The sequence below is a fragment of the Pelodiscus sinensis genome, chromosome 30 (genome assembly GCF_049634645.1).
Source record: "Pelodiscus sinensis isolate JC-2024 chromosome 30, ASM4963464v1, whole genome shotgun sequence".
NCBI classification, from domain to species: domain Eukaryota; kingdom Metazoa; phylum Chordata; order Testudines; family Trionychidae; genus Pelodiscus; species Pelodiscus sinensis.
This window is the reverse complement of record NC_134740.1, coordinates 10333485-10351029: the sequence shown is the minus strand read 5'-3', so window position 1 is coordinate 10351029 and position 17545 is coordinate 10333485. Positions and strand designations below refer to the sequence as shown.

Below are 17545 nucleotides of genomic sequence, written 5' to 3'. Positions count from 1 at the left end.
GGTAATTAGCCATTAGAGAAAACATCAGCCTTAGGAGAACCTTTCTCTCATCTGATGAGCTTTTCTGAGACCTCTCCAGAGAGCCTGTAAGTAATGGTTACTATGACTATAAAAGTGGGGAGAGGGGAGAGAGTGTCCAAGCCACATGACTCTGGACTCCCTCGTGTAATGTCTTTATTTGTCCATAAATCATCTGGGAGCCAACATTTGAAACAAAGGGTTCCCACCCCGTTTGAATCTCTATATAGCAGGGAGCGAGCTCATAGATTCTCTTCGTTCACCGCAGAAGAGGGCTCCTGGAAAGACCCAAGGAACAAAGACAGACCTGCGGGCAGTGCTGGATCCGAGCTAACAGGATTTCTAGCCTTCGTAATGAACCCTAGAAAACACATATTCTAAAGTAAATGCCGCTTGTGCCTTGAGATTCTGGTATTATCAGTGAGGGTGAGATATTACTTATTCTCTCCTAATCTATCTAGTGTGTTAAGGCTAGTCTGTGCTTTTGTTTATTTGCTAGGCAAGCTGCTTTGACCGGTTTGCTATCTCTTGCCTCGGTAGTTCATAAATGTGTACTTTAACTTTAACCGGTGTGACACTAAGTGAACTCCCCGGGGAAATCTCTCAGCCAGGATACCAGAGACGAGCATGTTTTTTCTCCATGTTCAGGAAGAGTCAGATGGGGAAACAAATTCCTACTTGCTGGTGTTTGCACCAGGATAGGGCGATACATGGGTGGGGCCTTAGGCTGGGGAGCTGGTGGGGATCTGGACTGTCACTTCTCGATTGCTGGTCCATGCAGTGGCCAGTCAGAGAGCTACCATGTCACCACAGCTGAGCGTGTCCCTGCCCGTGTCAATGGGACTGGGAGCAGGGCTGCAGCTGGCCACAGCAGCCCAGCAGTCTAGATAAGGATCTGCTGACCCCAGAACCCTTTTTGTCAAACTTTGTAAGCCTCACTACCATGTGTTTTGTCTGGTTATTTAACCAATTGAAATTAATGCAAGGCTGGAAGCAGGATTATGTAAGTTAACCCCCCCGCCCCATTTACTTCACTTTCTCCTAGTAGCAACAGGAAACCCCCAAGTTGCAACTGCCCAAGTTGCACCTCCCCCCCCCCCCCCCCCCCGGCACTTACAACTGGTTTTTTAAGTGCAGAAAGGGCTGAAACCCCCCAACTTATGTCCTCGGCACACATTTACGATGGTGCATGATGCCTATTGTAAATGAGGGCTTGAGTTATGACACCCCCGACTTGCGACAGTTCCCCAGAAACCAATTGTCATAAGTTGGTGGGAGCGCCTGTATTAAAAGTTGAAACGAATGGAAAACATAGTGCAAAGATTCTCCTCTTAGCTCCAAACATGTGAAGGAAGGGATCTGGTGAGGTTGTAACTGACAAGAGATCGTAACTGGGAAGGCTAAAACAGCACCGTGAAAATGATACTATCTGGTTGAAAAAGATAAGTGCTTGCTCAGGCATCCCCCATAATCAAAAGAATAGGAGGGCTTCTTCAATCCAAGAGAAAATTCAATGGAGAGAGGTGGGTTTGAGCAAAATATGCTTAGATAAGAAAATTGAATGACACACAGATTTTGAGGGGAAGAACATAAAAACGGCCTTTCAAGGTCCATCTAGTCCAATGTCCTGTCTTCCTACAGTGGCCAATGCCAGGTGCCCTAGAGGGAATGAACACAACAGGGAATTACCAACAGATCCACCCGTTACCTAGTCTCATCCCTGACACACAGAGGCTACGTCTACACTGGCACCCTTTTCCTGAAATGCTTAAAACGGAACAGTTTCCCGTTATAAGTATTTCCGGAAAAAGAGCGTCTACATTGGCAGGATGCTTTTCCAGAAAAGCTGATATAGACGCGCTTTTCCGGAAAAAAGCCCCGATCGTCATTTTCGCGATCGGGGCTTTTTTGCGGAAAATACTACTGTGCTGTCTATACTGGCCCTTTTCTGGAACAGTTTTCCTGAAAAAGGACTTTTGCCCGAGGGGGAGCAGCATAGTTTTTCCGGAAAAGCAGCTGATTTCTTACAGTAAATCGTCAGGGCTTTTCCGGAAATTCAAGGGGCCAGTGTAGACAGCTCACAGCTTATTCCATGGGCACATCATAAGTTAGAGGCTGAAGAGATCAGACGGAAGGATTTATCAAGATGACTGTAGGGGCAAAGCAACTAAGAGGTATCGGATTCATTGGCCAGGTATCTTTGCTTTAAGAGCAAGGATCTGCTATTATTTCTTTAAACACATCTGTATTATATGCATCATACAATTTGGGGAAATAATCTCTCACTGAGAACAACCCCATGTGAGACCCTAGATACAAACACGGGTGGCTGTGCCAAGTCACTGTGTGTGTCGTCATGTTCCCACTGCGAATTTTATCTTTCTTGGTCAAAGCAAATGCTTGTTCATCTACCCAAGCTAGGAATTTCACCTCCCGACTGCAGACTGGACGTACGCAAGGATGACATCTAAATAGCCCACATTTTTAATATTTTTTTCTTTGTTTTTTCTTCTAGTTATCTTATGATGGCCCTAATGTGATAAAGATGGCCCAGAGTTCTAGCTTAGAAGTCTTTGTTTTAAGTTCAAAAGAGCTTGTGGTAGTTAGATGGGACATTTCTAGTAATTCAATAGGAATCCATGCTATTGATTCACCATCTACTGAAAATTCTGCCACTTTGGGTACGTCTAGACTCCAGGGTTTTGTCGACAGAAGTTTTGTCAACAGATACTGTTGACAAAGCTTCTGTCGACAAAGAGCATCTAGACGACATCCAGTTCTGTCGACAAGCAAGCCGCTTTGTCGACAAAACAGTGTGGACACAAAGGACAGTGTAGATGCAATAATGCCTTCTATCGACAGAACTCTGTCAACAAAAGGCGTTATTCCTCATAGAATGAGGTTTACATACGTCAACAAAACTGCTGAGTTTTGTCAACATCATGTCGACATAACTCAAAGGCAGTGTGGACGCAGGTATAGTTTTGTTGAGAAAAGACCACTTTTGACGACAAAATCCTGTAGTCTAGACACACCCTTAGTGATATGAATCTTCCTCTGTGTATAGACAACTTGATTCTTCCAGTGGAGAGATGCACCAGTAAGAGGTGACCTCCTTCAGGTTTCTGCCAGAGTAACTTTCAGAACAATTTGCACTCCATCAATATTTAATAATGTTCTATTTCTGGACAGGTATTATGGAGAAAGCAGAAGGAAGAAACGAAACACCTATCATGGAATTTATCCTCTTAGGGTTTGGGAACGGCCCTGAACTGCAGCCCCTCCTCTTCCTGCTGTTTCTAGTGATTTACATTGTGACAATGGGTGGGAACATCCTCATCGTTGTGCTAGTTGTGGCTGATCAGCACCTTCACACCCCCATGTATTTCTTCCTGTGGAACTTGTCTTTCTTGGATCTCTGTTACAGCTCCTCCATTCTGCCCAGGTTGCTGTCCAGTCTCCTGACTGGGGACAGAACCATCTCTATTGAGAGCTGCCTTGTGCAATTATATTTGTTCGCTATTATGGCAGCTACAGAACTTTGGCTGCTTGCAGCCATGTCCTACGATCGGTATGTAGCCATATGCCATCCCCTCCGCTACGCTGCCCTGATGAACGGCCGGGTGTGTGTCCAGCTCGTGGCAGGGTCCTGGATAAGTGGTTTTCTGTTCAGCATCACAGCACATAGTTTTGTGTTCCAAATAACATTCTGTGATTCCAAAGAAATTGACCATTTCTATTGTGATTTTTCACCCATGATAAAACTGTCCTGTAGCGATACCCGGACTCTGGAACTGGTGGCCTTTACTTTTGCTACCATAGGGACATTTGTGCCTTGTCTACTGACCCTGACATCCTACGTTTGTATCATCACCACCATCCTGAGAATCCCATCCAGCACCGGGAGGCAAAAGGCCTTTTCCACCTGCTCCTCTCACCTCACTGTGGTGACAGTTTTGTATGGGACCCTGATTATTGTCTATGTGTTTCCAACAAACAACACTCCCAAGATCCTATACAAAATATCCTCTGTCTTCTACACAGTCCTGACTCCCATGATCAATCCTGTTGTCTACTGCCTGAGAAACAAAGAGGTCAAAAAGTCTCTGAGAAAAGCTATTCTCACGTTTGTTACTTTCAGAAATAGGCAAAGAATATGAAAGGCCAATTTTTAGCATATAGTAAATAGAAATGAACTCATCTGGTTTCTTAGGCTTGGTCTACAGAGGAGTTTAGATTGAATGTAGCTACATAACCTTGATTTTCTTAACCATGAGTCCACACAAGCAAGCTTGTTCCATCGACATTACAGGTCACTCAAGCCGACTTTGGTACTCGTGCTATTCATGGAGAAAATTTGAACTTGAATGGTCAAAGTCAGGGTTGTGTATACCCGACACTGAGAAAGTCCAGAACATGCAACTCTACTGGTTTCCAGGTGAACAGGAAAATCCCCAGGTCAGTTTGAATTTCAATTCCCATGTGGCCAGCATTGCAAGTAGACCTCAGTGCAGACAACACTCCTGAGCAGAACACATGGGCATGACCTTCATTAATTCAACTTCCTTGGGCGCCAGTTCCCAGAGATGCAAAATAGCACCATCATGGAGAGTCCAGCAGATCTTGGACCTCATTGGAGAAGCACATAGTGGGAGAGGGGAAGAGGAGAATGAGGAAAATGCCAGCTGGTGAGCAGCGAGAGCCAAGAACTTTTCGTGACTTTGGAGACAATCCCCTCTTCACATGACATCTCACAGCTGGGCGCTGAACCCTGGGAGGACACTTCTGGGGAACTCATAATTTTTTTCTTGCTACAAGAGGGTTAAGGCATTTGAGCGTGATGTGTTGTGTGTTCTCTGCCTGCACAGTATGGGAAGCCTGGAATGGCTTGTTAACTTGTCTGGAGATGGAACAGGAATCCTTCCTGCACATCCCGTCATGCTCTGAGATAGGAACTCTTGGTGATGCTGTATGACATTGTTTTATGGATACAAATATGTCTAACTTGAATATGCTTTGGACAAAATACTTCATGTCATTTTAATGCTGAAGTCTGCTGTGTCTGTATGTCGTAGTTTGGTGCCTGTATCACTCTTGTATGGAAAGTTAGAAATATAGGGTAGGGAACGGTTTAGGGTTTTAAATACACAATTGAACGCCATCAAAGGTGTTTCCAATGCTGGGGTACCTCCATTTCCTAGTGGTCACCTGTAAATAACCTCCTTTGTCCTCTAAGTGTAAGCAGGGGTTGGCCTTGGGACAACATGGGAACACCCCAACTGGTAGAGTCTGAGCAGGGAATTTTCCACGGGAGAGAGAACAAGAAGTTCCTACCCACAGTGAAATCAATGAAACAATAGGAAACGAGCTGTCCCTTTGTCTTTGGCTGGCTGGACAAAACCAAGGAAATAACCAGAGACCAAAAGGGAGAAAAGGATGTTCCCTGGCTTGGGGTTTTAGCCGAAACTGCAATAGCTGTAGGGAAACGTTGCAATGAGCTTTAATGTGTCCACTGGCTGTGCACTTTCAGTTTATTATAAATTTGTCTTTCACTTCGCTCTGTCGTCACTTGCAAACACTTGAATCCTCCTGTTTGTACTTAATAAAATTATTTATTTTTACTATTGCCTGTAAATAATTGTTACTTGGGGGAGCAACCCGCGTGTGCATCCATCTTGCATTGTGATGGGGCTGAAGGGGGCTTGTCTGAGTGGTTTATTTGCAGTTCAGATCCCAGTTCAGGTGTGGTTGCCTGGATACTGGGTCTGAAACTGCATTTTCCTCAGACCTGAAGGCTGTGTCTAGACTGGCAAGTTTTTCCGGATGATTTTCCGGAAAAACTTGCCAGCTGTCTATACTGGCCACTTGAATTTCCGAAAAAGCACTGACGATCTCATGTAAAATCATCAGTGCTTTTCCGGAAAAACTATGCTGCTCCCATTCAGGCAAAAGTCTTTTTCCGAAAGACTTTTGCCCAAAAGGGCCAGTGTAGACAGCATACTACTGTTTTCCACAAAAAAGCCCCGATCGCAAAAATGGCAATCGGGGTTTTTTTTGTAGAAAACCACGTCTAGATTGGCCACGGACCCTTTTCCACAAAAAGTGCTTTGGCGGAAAAGCATCCTGCCAATCTAGACATGCTTTTCCGAAAATGCTTTTAACGGAATTCAGAAATTCATGCCAGTCTAGATGTAGCCGAAGTGTTTCAGTGTCTCTGTTGCTTTGGGGTAAGTGTATGTGAGCTCAGCTCGGTGCCTTGCCTGGGGGAGACCAGGAGACCAGGCCCAGTAGGACCGGGTGGTGAGAAACCCCTGAAAGCGAGGAGGCGAGTGGCAGTGACTTTGTCAGCACATTGGGAAGCAGCCCTAACGGGTCTTCTGTGATCACCCCCATCACCATCTCTGAGTCTTTTTACAAGGTTCTTGGGAGGTTCTCCTGGTTTATCTGTCCTTCCCATGCCAAGTGCAGTCAGTGGTCTGCTGTCCTTACAACACAAAGCGGTGTAACAGATTTCTGGCCACATTCAGTGAGCATCAGCTCCTGATCACTGTGTGGTTTACACAGCACTCTGGATGAAGGAGGAGAGGAAGCCAGTAGTTACGGCCTCTTGCAATCCCTCTTTCCCTCCCACCCTCACACCCACAGGCTTCCACGAGATGGGTAAGTAGCATGCTGCTGGGAAACAGGATGTGGCAGACAAGGAGGACGGATTTCTGGCCCCAGCCTCTGTTGAAGGCCCCTGAGGGCAGGAAGTTCCCATGCAGGGGGAGTGGCAGAAGGGGCAGAGGGGCTGAGAGAGTGCTAGGAGCCTGGCACTGTGGGCATGGGATGGGGGAGGAAAAGGGGATGAGGGCTGGAATGATCAGAGGGGGGGGGGGGTTGGGAGGGCTAGGGAGCTCCACAGGAGGGTGTGGTGTGGGGGGTAAGGTGGGCTGGGACTTCGCCTAAGGGCCACTTACCTGCTCCATAATAGAGTCCTGGCCTCAGACGGACGTTCTCTTGCTGGTGCACATGCCCTCTCTGGTCACCCTGCAGTCCAGCTCTCCCCTGCCGGCTCGCTGCCCCCAGTGGCCACGCTCAGTATCACATCTCTTCTCTCTGCCCCTCCCTTTGCAAATTCTGGGGAACCAGTCTCATTGCGGGCACCTCTCATTTTGCAGGCGCAACCCCATCCTGACCGTGCTTTACGTTAGGAGAAGAGGAGGCTGCATTCCGAATTTGGTGGCCCTTAATCTACATCCCTCTGTTGGTTTCATCCTGGGGAGGCTAGGGGCAGGGGGCCAAGGAGAGAGCCTTTTGTATTTTCTGGGAGGGGTAAGGAGTGGGACTCATTTTGATCATGGTACTGGTCCCCCTACCTCCAGCCACCCAGGCCACCATCCCCACCTCAGACATTGACTCGAGCTAGGCTGCTGCCAGCCCCACCAGCCCTGGTCCTTCTTCCACTACCTCCTAGCAGGGCTCCCAGCCACCTGCCCCCTGCCATCTGGCTCCTACCCACCAGCTCCCGACCAGGGCTCTGTAGTATAGAGACATCCATTGTCCTGCCGAACCACCAAAGTTGCCGGACCAGAGAGGCCCGGTATAATGAAATTAAGAGCGTTAGGTTTTAGCAAAATATGCCCATGAAAGGGTATTGAATTACTCTCAGATTTTGAAGGTAAAATCATAAAAGCTGCCTTACAAGATCCGTCTAGCCCAGTGTACCATCTTCCAACTGTGGCCAATGCCAAGTGCCCCAGAAGGAATGAACCAAACACAGAATCTTCAATTCTCCATCCCCTTTAATCCATTCTCATCCCTGACAAATAGATGCTAGGGATGCCATTCTTGCCCATCCCAGATAATAGCCATTCATGGAAGTATTTTTCAATGAATTTATCTATTTCACATCTTGTGTGTGTATTTTATTCTCGGTCTCAGAGGAATACCATGTTAGCTTGTAACAAGAACGAGTGGCCCTATAGCACCATAAAGACTTCCAAATATGCATGTGTACCATGAGCTTTTGTGGGCAAAGCTCGTTTCTTCAAATGAGCTTGAGTGGAAATGGCATTGTGGGCACACAAGCTCATCTGAAGCAGATGCAGCCATAGAAGGTTATCGATTCCAGGTTTCCATCAGTGTAACTGACAGCATGAACCACTTTCCACCAGTTTTTAACAATGTTCTATCTCTAGATACGTGCTATGGAGAGAGCAGAAAGAAGAAACCAAACACCCATTGTGGAATTTATCCTTCTGGGATTTGGAGAGGTCCCGGAACTGCAGCCTCTCCTCTTCCTGCTGTTTCTGGTCATCTATCTTGTGACAATGGGTGGAAACAACCTCATTCTTGCATTAGTTGTGTCCAGTCGACACCTTCACACCCCCATGTACTTCTTCCTGGGGAACTTGTCCTTCCTGGATCTCTGTTACAGCTCCTCCATCCTGCCCAGGCTTCTGACCAGTCTCCTGACTGGGGACAGAAACATCTCTGTTAAGGGCTGCCTGGTGCAATTGTATTGGTTCTCTATCATGGCAGCTACGGAATTTTGGCTGCTGACGGCCATGTCTTATGATCGGTATTTAGCAATATGCCGTCCCCTCCATTACGCTGCTCTGATGAATGGCAGGATTTGTGGCCAGTTAGTGGTGGTGTCTTGGATAAGCGGCTTTCTACTTGGCATCATAGCCAACAGCTTTGTGTTCCAATTAACATTCTGTGATTCTAAAGAAATCGACCATTTCTTTTGTGATTTCTCACCCATGATAAAACTGTCCTGCAGCAACACCCGGACTCTGGAACTAGTGACATATAGTGACTCTACCATAGGGGCACTTGTACCCTTGCTACTGACCCTGGCATCCTACATTTGTATCATCACCACCATCCTGAGAATCCCTTCCAGCACCGGGAGGCAAAAGGCCTTTTCCACCTGCTCCTCCCACCTCATTGTGGTGACAGTTTTATACGGGACCCTGATCGCTGTCTATGTGGTTCCCACAAACAACACTCCCAAGGTCCTACACAAAATGTTCTCGCTCTGCTACACAGTTCTGACTCCCATGATTAACCCCGTCATCTATTGCCTAAGAAACAAGGAGGTGAAAAAGTCTCTGAGAAATGCTATTTTGAAACTGGTTGCTTTTGGAAACAGGCATCAAATCTGAAAGGACAAATTTTAGCACATAGTAAAATAGAAATGAACAGATTTTTAGGCCTGGTGTACACTAGGAGTATGTCTACACTACATGGCTCTGTCGACAGAGCCATGTAGATTACCTTTGTAGACATAGGAAAATGAAGAGGCGATTTAAATAATCGCCACTTCATTTAAATTAAAATGGCTGCTGCACTGTGCCGATCAGCTGTTTGTCGGCACAGTGCAATAGTCTGGACGCTCCGTGGTCGACATCAAAGCCCTTTGTTGACCTCCCCGTTATGCCTCATGGGATGAGGTTTACCGGGGAGGTTGACAAAGGGCTTTGATGTTGACCGTGGAGCGTCCAGTCTATCGCGCTGAGCAAACCACTCATCGGCACAGCGCAACAGCCATTTTAATTTAAATAAAGCAGTGATTATTTAAATCGTGGCTTCATTTTCCTATGTCTACAAAGGTAATCTACATGGCTCCATGTAGTGTAAACATACCCTAGGGCTGTGTCTAGACTGGCAAGTTTTTCCGCAAAAACTTGCCAGCTGTCTACACTGGCCGCTTGAATTTCCACAAGAGCACTGACTTTGTAATGTACAAAATCAGTGCTTCTTGTGGAAATACTATGCTGCTCCCATTCGGGCAAAAGTTTTTGCACAAAAGGGCCAATGTAGACAGCTCAATTTTGTTTTGCGCAAAAGCGCATCTAGATTGGCACAGACGCTTTTCTGCAAAAAGTGCTTTTGTGGAAAAGCGTGCCTGACAATCAAGACGCTCTTTTCTGCAAATGCTTTTTAAAAAAAACTTTTCCATTAAAAGCATTTGCAGAAAATCATGCCAGTCTAGACCTAGCCTAGGAGTTTAGGTAGACTTTAGCTTCATAAGATCGATTTTCTAAACCACTGGTTCCCAACTTTTTTATACCATGGACTGACAAACTCATTCAAAAGCTATTGGCATACCGGCACTAAAAATGTGTATATTCAGTATGGTAACTTTGAGAGGTCACATGTCGTTTTACATCGCATCTGTACACACATAATACATGTCATTGCAATGGTAGCCCCTGGCAAATAAGGCATATCAAAGGAAGGGAGACAAGATGGTTAAGAAGAATTAGAAAACCTGCTGCACATGTATATTTGAAAAAAACAATAAAATAGGTGCTAATATTTGTTAAAGTATATTCTCTTGCTCTAAACTTTGGTCTCAACGGTACCAGAATTAAACAGGTGGTAGTTAGCAGGTCTGACTGGGCTGATACATTCTACACCAGACTCAACACACAGCCCGTGGGCTACACAGAGTCCATGGCTTGTTTGTTTGCAGCCTGCAGTACGATTTGGGTTTACACGGGGCTCAACACGCGGCCCAGAGCTGGGATCCTTTGAACATGGCCTCCACTGGGAACACGCGCCTCAACAGTGAGTCAATATAATGGTCTTTTGTTGATATGCTCTTTAGTAGTTGAAGTCCTGGACTGTCATGTCATTGCTCATTAAAAGTGCTGTCATGTGGGTAGAAATTGGGTAACTATTGCATTGTATTAATATCAGAACTGATTTACATGGGGCCTGTGCCTTATGTAATCTTGCCTTAATCTTTGTATTTATGCCCAGCCATATGAAATTATATATTTGCATCTATTTGCATGTAGATGCAACCACACTTAAGTTGCGGCCCTCGGCATGTGCTGTGAATATCACTCTGGTCCCTGGGGCTTCCAAAGTTGAGTAACCCTCCTCTCCACATTTATATTTGCGTATGCACTTAATAATGAATAATAATAATGTGTGTGCACAAGCTGGAGGCCAAGGGGAGGCTCCCACAGAGCAAGGAGACAGGAGAACGGGGTTGCAGTGACAGCTGCCCATCCCATGGTTCTCAGCTGTGCTGGCCAAGGCAGCCACTCAAAATGCCGGGCCAGGTAGCAGCCATTGGAGCTGGAACTAGGGCCCGGCTCCCATCACAGCACAACCAGCTACCAACTGCCCCAATCACACTGCTGCGGCGTAGGGAAGTAGGGGGGTAGAGAATTCCTTGGGAACCCCATTGGGTGGAGCTAAATAAAAGCTGGGGGTGTGGCCAGTCACAATCCACACATCGGTGGGTGGGAACTGCTGTTCTAAACCATGAGTTCCAGCCCACCAACATCCTTTATAAAATTGCCTTTATGGGCAGAGATATGCATCTAGCAAAGATGCTGTGGACAACATATCTCATGTAACCTACTGCCTGTAACGTCCCAGTCTGCTGCACCTGTATATGTTCCTCCTGGGCATGTATCACTCTTGTGTGGAAAGTTAGATACGCAGTACAGAATAGCTTTTGGTTTTAAATGTGCGATTGAAACCCATCAAGGGAGTTTCCAGTTCTTGGACACCTCCATATCTGGGGGATCACCTGTAAGCAGCCTGCTTTGTCCTTTGAGTCTCAGCGGGGGTTGGTCCAAAGAAGACATGTGACCAGGGAAATTCATGGAAGTCGGGAAAGAGAACAAGTTCCCAGCCGAAGGGGAATCTATAAAACAATGGGACTGAACCGTTGTTTCTAAACTAAACACCTTGGCTGGCCAGACACACCCAGGGAAATAGTGAGGGACCCTAGAGAGAAAAAGATCTTCCCTTGCTTGGGGGTCTGGCTGAAATAAAACCGTTTGTAATAAGTTTGCAATAAGTTTTAGTGTGATAGACCTGGCTGTGCATTTTCTGTTATTTTAAATTTGTTATTCACCGTGCTCTGTTTTCTCTTGAAACCTATGAAATCCTCCTCTTTGTACTTAATAAAATCACTTGTATTTCCTATCCAGCCCCGTGTAAATAAGTGTTACCTGGGGGAGCCATCAGTGTGTACGTTCTCGCTTTCATTGTTAAAGAGGGCTTGCTGGAGTGGTTCATTTGGGGTTCTGATCCGAGTTGGGGGTTGGTTTCCTGGAAGCTGGGCCCGAACTGCATTTCCCCTGGACCTGAAGAGATTGCTCTTCGTCAAGGGGTCAGAGGTCTCAGCTCGGTGCCTCGGCTGCAGGAGACAGGGAGATCAACACTCCAGGAAGCACCTGCAAGAAGTCATCTGTAACTGCCCCTCCATCACACCCTTTGATTCTTAGAGGGAGAATGAAACAGTAACAGGACACGTGCAGATGGAAGGGGCAATTAATGATTTCTTTGTCCTGGCTTTCACCAAGAAGGGAGGCCGAGCATCAGCAATGACAGTTTAAATGGGGTAGGTTCAAATGCTCAAATAAGGGAAGGACAAGACAAAAGTTACTTAGACAAGTCACCAGGGCCTAAGAAATGCATCCTGCATTATGATTTTAGGGGTCATACTGGACCACAAGTTAAACACGAGTCAACAGTGCAACACTGTTGCAAAAAAAAGCAAACATGATTCAGGGAGGCATTAAAAGGACTGTGGTGAGTAAGACACAGGAAGTCATTCTTCCACTCCGCTCTGCACTGCTCTGATGAGGCCCCTACTGGAGTATTGTGTCCAGTTTGCGCACCACATTTCAAGAAAGATGTGGAGAAACTGAAGAAGGTCCAGAGAAGAGCAACAAAAATGATTAAAGGTCTAGAAGATATGAAGGAAGACTGAAATAATTGGGTTTGTTTAGTTTAGAAAAGAGAAGACTGAGAGGGGACATGGTAGCAAAAAGGGTGCTACAAGGAGGAAGGAGAAATATTGTTCTTCTTGGCCTCTGATGACAGAACAAGAAGCAATTGGTTTATATTGCAGCAAGGGAGATTTAGGTTGGACGTTAGGAAAAACTACCTAGCTGTCAGGGTGATGAAACACTGGAATAATTTGCCTAGGGTAAGTAAGACGGTGCTTGGTCCTGCCGTGAGGGCAGGGGACTGGATTCGATGACCTTTCAAGGTCCCTTCCAGTTCTAGCATTCTGTGATTCTACTCCAGGAGCTGATTGAGGAAATATCTGAGACATTAGTGATTATCTTTGAAAACTCAGGGAATTTGAGAGTAATTCCAGTTGACTTCAAAAGGACAAATACAATGCCCATCCATAGAAAAGGGAAAGAATCACAATCCAAGGAATTCCAGACCAGTCACTTGAACTTCTCTACAAGGAAAGAAAATGGAGCAAATCCCTCAGAAATCTATTTGCAAACATCTACAAGCAAATAAGTTGATGAGTGCAGAACAAATCATGTCAAACCCATTTCATTGCTTTCTTTGAAGGGGTAACAAGCCTTGTGGGTAAGATGCAGATGTGGAATTTCTATCATTTCATTGAATCATAGAGTCATAGAGCTGGAAGAGACCTCAGGAGGTCATCAAGTCTAGCCCCCTGCCCAAAGATCTTAATGACTCCTGAGATCTCTTCGGGTACGTCTAGACTACCGGGTTTTGTCGACAGAAGTTTTGTCGACAGTATCTGTCGACAAAACTTCTGTCAACAAAGAGCATCCAGACACATTGAGTTCTGTCGACAAAGCAAGCTGCTTTGTCGACAGAACCCTGTAGTCTAGACGCAACCCTACGGGCAATAACACCTTCTGTCGACAGAACTCTGTCGACAGAAGGTGTTATGCCTCGTAAAATGAGGTTTACCAGCGTCGACAAAACTGCTGACATAACGTCGACAGAACTCAGCGGTAGTGTAGACGCTGGTATAGTTTTGTCGACAAAAGTCCACTTTTGTCGACAAAACTCGGTAGTCTAGACACACCCTTCCAGACCTAGGATTCTATGATTCTGTGATCAGTTCTGACTACGCTAATTTTCTTTTGAATGAGACATTCCCTTTTTCTCTATTGGTTTGTCTTTAGGGTCAACAGTTCTCCTGTCTCCATTATTTTCCCTTTGAAATCAGTTGTCTTCCATGACTTGCCCTTTGAGGTTAGTACTAAGACTGTCCTAGTGCCATAGTTTTTCTTTTCTAAAAATAAATATTAACTTTCCCTGCACAATAATGTAAATTTTCACCAACATCTATGTTCAGGTATCTGGAGGAAAAATTACTAGCCAGGAGAGACATTACCAACAAGGAAATACACTAAGAATCACTGTAGGGTCTAGGTGGGTCGGCCAGATCCCAAAGCTCAGTTTCTGTGGAGGATTGGTCACTGCCAAGGATAGCAGAGAATGAGAAATGTAATGAAAAGATTATCATATTATTTCAGAAAATCTGAAGAATTAGGCTGAAGGTGCAGCTGGTTTGGACAGGTTGTGACTGGCTGAATATGCTCTCCTTATTTGTGTTTGATTCTGCAGTTACGAATATCGACTCTATGTTACACCGTTGTCATGCCCACTGGGAAAGATGTTGTCAGTAGGATGTTGGGATGGGCCTAGATAGAAGGCTGGGTTGGGCCTATTAGCGGTAATTAGCCATTAGAGAAAACAACAAGCCTTAAGAGAACCTCAGCTCTCATCTGCTGAGAACTCTCCAGCGGTTGCTATGACACTAAGAGAGGGGTTGGGGGAGTCACCAACCAACATGACTCTGGACTCCCTCACGTAATGTCTTTATTTGTCCATAAATCACCTGGGAACCAACTTTGGAAACAAAGGGTTCCCACCCCATCTGAATCTCTATATAGCAGGGAGTGAGCTCATTGGTTCTTTTCATTCCCTATAGAAGAGGACTCCTACAGAGACCCACAGAACAAAGACAGACCTGAGGGAAGTGCTGGATCCAGGCGAAAGGGATTTTTAGCCTTTGTAAAGGAACACAAGTTCCAAAGCAAATGCAGCGTGTGCCTTGAGAATCTACCGGAGGGCTGGTGTCATCAGTGCAGGTGAGATGTGACTCATTCACAGCCAGTCTGACCAGCGTGTTTGCTTGCTTGTGGCTTCATGTGTGTGTTTGCTTGCTTGCTAGATGAGCGGCTTTGGCCGGTTTGCTATCTCTTGTCTCTTACCAGCTACCTCTGTAGTTAATAAAAGTGCAGTTTGACTTTAACCAGGGTGACACTAAGTGAATTCTATGCAGGAAAATCTCTCAGCCGGGGAACCAGAGATGAGCATATTTTCCTCCACATTCAGACTGGGAGAGTCAGATTGGGAAACAAACACCTAGTGGTTGTTGTTTGGACCAGGGCGGGATGCTACTCCTGTGGGTTCTTACATGGCTGCCGTTTCAGTAGAGCGGGGGAGGCAGCATCCGTCTGTATCGGGACATGTCTTCTTTGTCCTTCCACTCCCCTGACTATCAGGGAGAAAGGGGAAAGTATTCTATGAATTTCTCCTCCACCCCATCCCTTCACCAGCCAGGAGTGGGAGGCAGGCAGGAAATCCAAGTATTTCCACTCGCTCACTTATCGTTAATGGAACAGGAAGAAAAGCAAGCCACGTCCCAGTATGCATGGCTGCTGTCCCCTCTGCTCCACTGGCATTCTAGGCTGGAGAGCCGGTGGGGATCTGGACTGTCTCTTCTCTAGTGCTGGTCAGTCAAAGAGCTCCCATGTCACCAGAACTAGGTGTGTCCCTGCCCATGTGAATGGGACCGGCCCCAGCAGCCCGGTGTGAGAGGGAGCCCAGTCTGGGGGGCTGGAGGACTCAGTGAAGCCCCAGGTGCAGGGAGAACCCTGGGGGGACCCATCACAGATGGGTTATAGCAAAACATGCCTATGGGAGAGCAGTGAGTAGCTCTCAGATTTAGCCCATAGAAACAGCCATCGTGAGTCAGACCCAAAGTGCTTCTAGGGCAGTCTCCTCTCCTCCAGCTTTGGCAGGTACAAGCCGCTTCAGAGGGAGTGACGTGAATAAAGTGAAGTGAACACGTAATTATTGAGTGACCCACTCGCTTTTTCTTGTTCTATAGTATGCCTGGTTCCTACTCAATAATCTTGACTCTCATTTGGTCGTGTGGTCTCTTGAATGTATCATAGAAGGAATCAAAATGGGCTTAAACTGCAGCAAGGGAGGTTTAGGTTGGACGTTAGGAAAAAGTTCCTAACTGTCAGGGTGGTCAAACACTGGAATAAAATCCCTGTGGTAGGAAAAACACCACAGCAGCCCAACACTGTAGCATTCAATTTCAGAAAGGGAAACTACACAAAATTCAGGAAGTTAGTTAAACAGAAATTAAAAAGTACAGTGAGAAAAGTAAAAGCTCTGCAAGCTGCATGGAAACTTTTCAAAGACACCATAACAGAGGCCCAACTTAAATGTATACCCAAATTAAAAAACACAGTGGCTACATCTACACTGGCACCCTTTTCCGGAAATGCTTAAAACGGAAAACTACATTGACAGGATGCTTTTCCATAAAAGCACTTTTTGCGGAAAAGCGTCCGTGCCAATGTAGACGTGCTTTTCTGCAAAAAAGCCCCGATCACCATTTTCGTGATCAGGGCTTTTTTGCAGAAAAGAAATCTGGGCTTCCTGCCCTTTTCCGGAACAGTTTTCCAGAAAAGGACTTTTGCCCGAATGGGAGCAGCATAGTTTTTCTGGAAATACACTGACGATTTTACATTAGATCGTCAGTGCTTTTCCGGAAATTCAAGGGGCCAGTGTAGTCAGCTGGCAAGTTATTCCGGAAAAGCAGCTGATTTTCCAGAATAAGTGGCCAATGTAGACACAGCCAGTAAGAGAACCATAAAAGTGCCCCCATGGCTTAACAACGAAGTAAAAGAAGAAGTGAGAGATAAAAAGGCATCTTTCAAAAAGTCGATGTCAAATCTTAGTGCAGAATAAAGGAAAGACCATAAATTTTCTCAAAATAAGTGTAAAAATATAATAAGGAAAGCCAAAAGAAGAGTTTGAAGAGTAGCTAGCCACAAACTTGAAAAGGAATAGCAAAATGTTTTTTAAGTACATCAGAAGCAGGAAGCCAGCTAAACAACCAATGAGGCCCATGGATGACCGAGATGCTAAAGGAGCCCTCAAAGATGATAACGTCATTGCAGAGAAACTAAATTAATTATTTGATTCCGTCTTCATCGCTGAGGATATTGGGGATATTCCCAAACCTCAACCATTCTTTTTAGGTGACAAATCTGAGGAATTGTCCCAGACTGAGGTGTCATTACAGGAGGTTTTGGAACAAATTGATAAACTTAATAGTAACAAGTCACCTGGACCAGATGATATTCACCCAAGAGTTCTGAAAAAACTCAAATGGGAAATTGTGGAACTATTAACCGTGCTTTGTAACCTATCCTTTAAATTGGCTTCTGTACCTAATGACTGGAAGATAGCTAATGTAACACTAATATTTAAAAAGAGCTCTAGAGGTATTCCTGGCTATTACAGACCGGTAAGTCTAATGTCAGTTCCAGACAAATTAGTTGAAACTATAGTAAAGAATAAATTTGTCAGACACATAGATTAACATAATTTGTTGGGGGAAAGTCATCATGGTTTCTGTAAAGGGTAATCATGCCTTACTAATCTGCTAGAGTTCTTTGAGGAGGTCAACAAACATGTG

The 17545-nt window shown here is 45.5% G+C and overlaps 2 protein-coding genes across 2 annotated transcripts; both read left to right on the top strand.

Annotated features, from left to right (window-relative positions):
- Nucleotides 1–3215: 3215 nt before the first annotated feature.
- On the top strand, nucleotides 3216–4178 carry LOC142821288 (olfactory receptor 5AP2-like). Its single transcript, XM_075912136.1, has one exon. The coding sequence runs from the start codon at nucleotides 3216–3218 to the stop codon at nucleotides 4176–4178; it is 963 nt and encodes a 320-aa protein (XP_075768251.1).
- A 4029-nt stretch (nucleotides 4179–8207) lies between these two features.
- LOC142821287 (olfactory receptor 6C75-like) lies at nucleotides 8208–9170 on the top strand. The gene has a single exon (XM_075912135.1). It carries the CDS (start codon nucleotides 8208–8210, stop codon nucleotides 9168–9170), a length of 963 nt encoding a protein of 320 aa, XP_075768250.1.
- Nucleotides 9171–17545: the final 8375 nt, after the last annotated feature.

Bases quoted from the DNA above. Each gene is read 5' to 3' on its own strand.
- LOC142821287 (XM_075912135.1), top strand. From the start codon at position 8,208: ATGGAGAGAGCAGAAAGAAGAAACCAAACACCCATTGTGGAATTTATC.
- LOC142821288 (XM_075912136.1), top strand. From the start codon at position 3,216: ATGGAGAAAGCAGAAGGAAGAAACGAAACACCTATCATGGAATTTATC.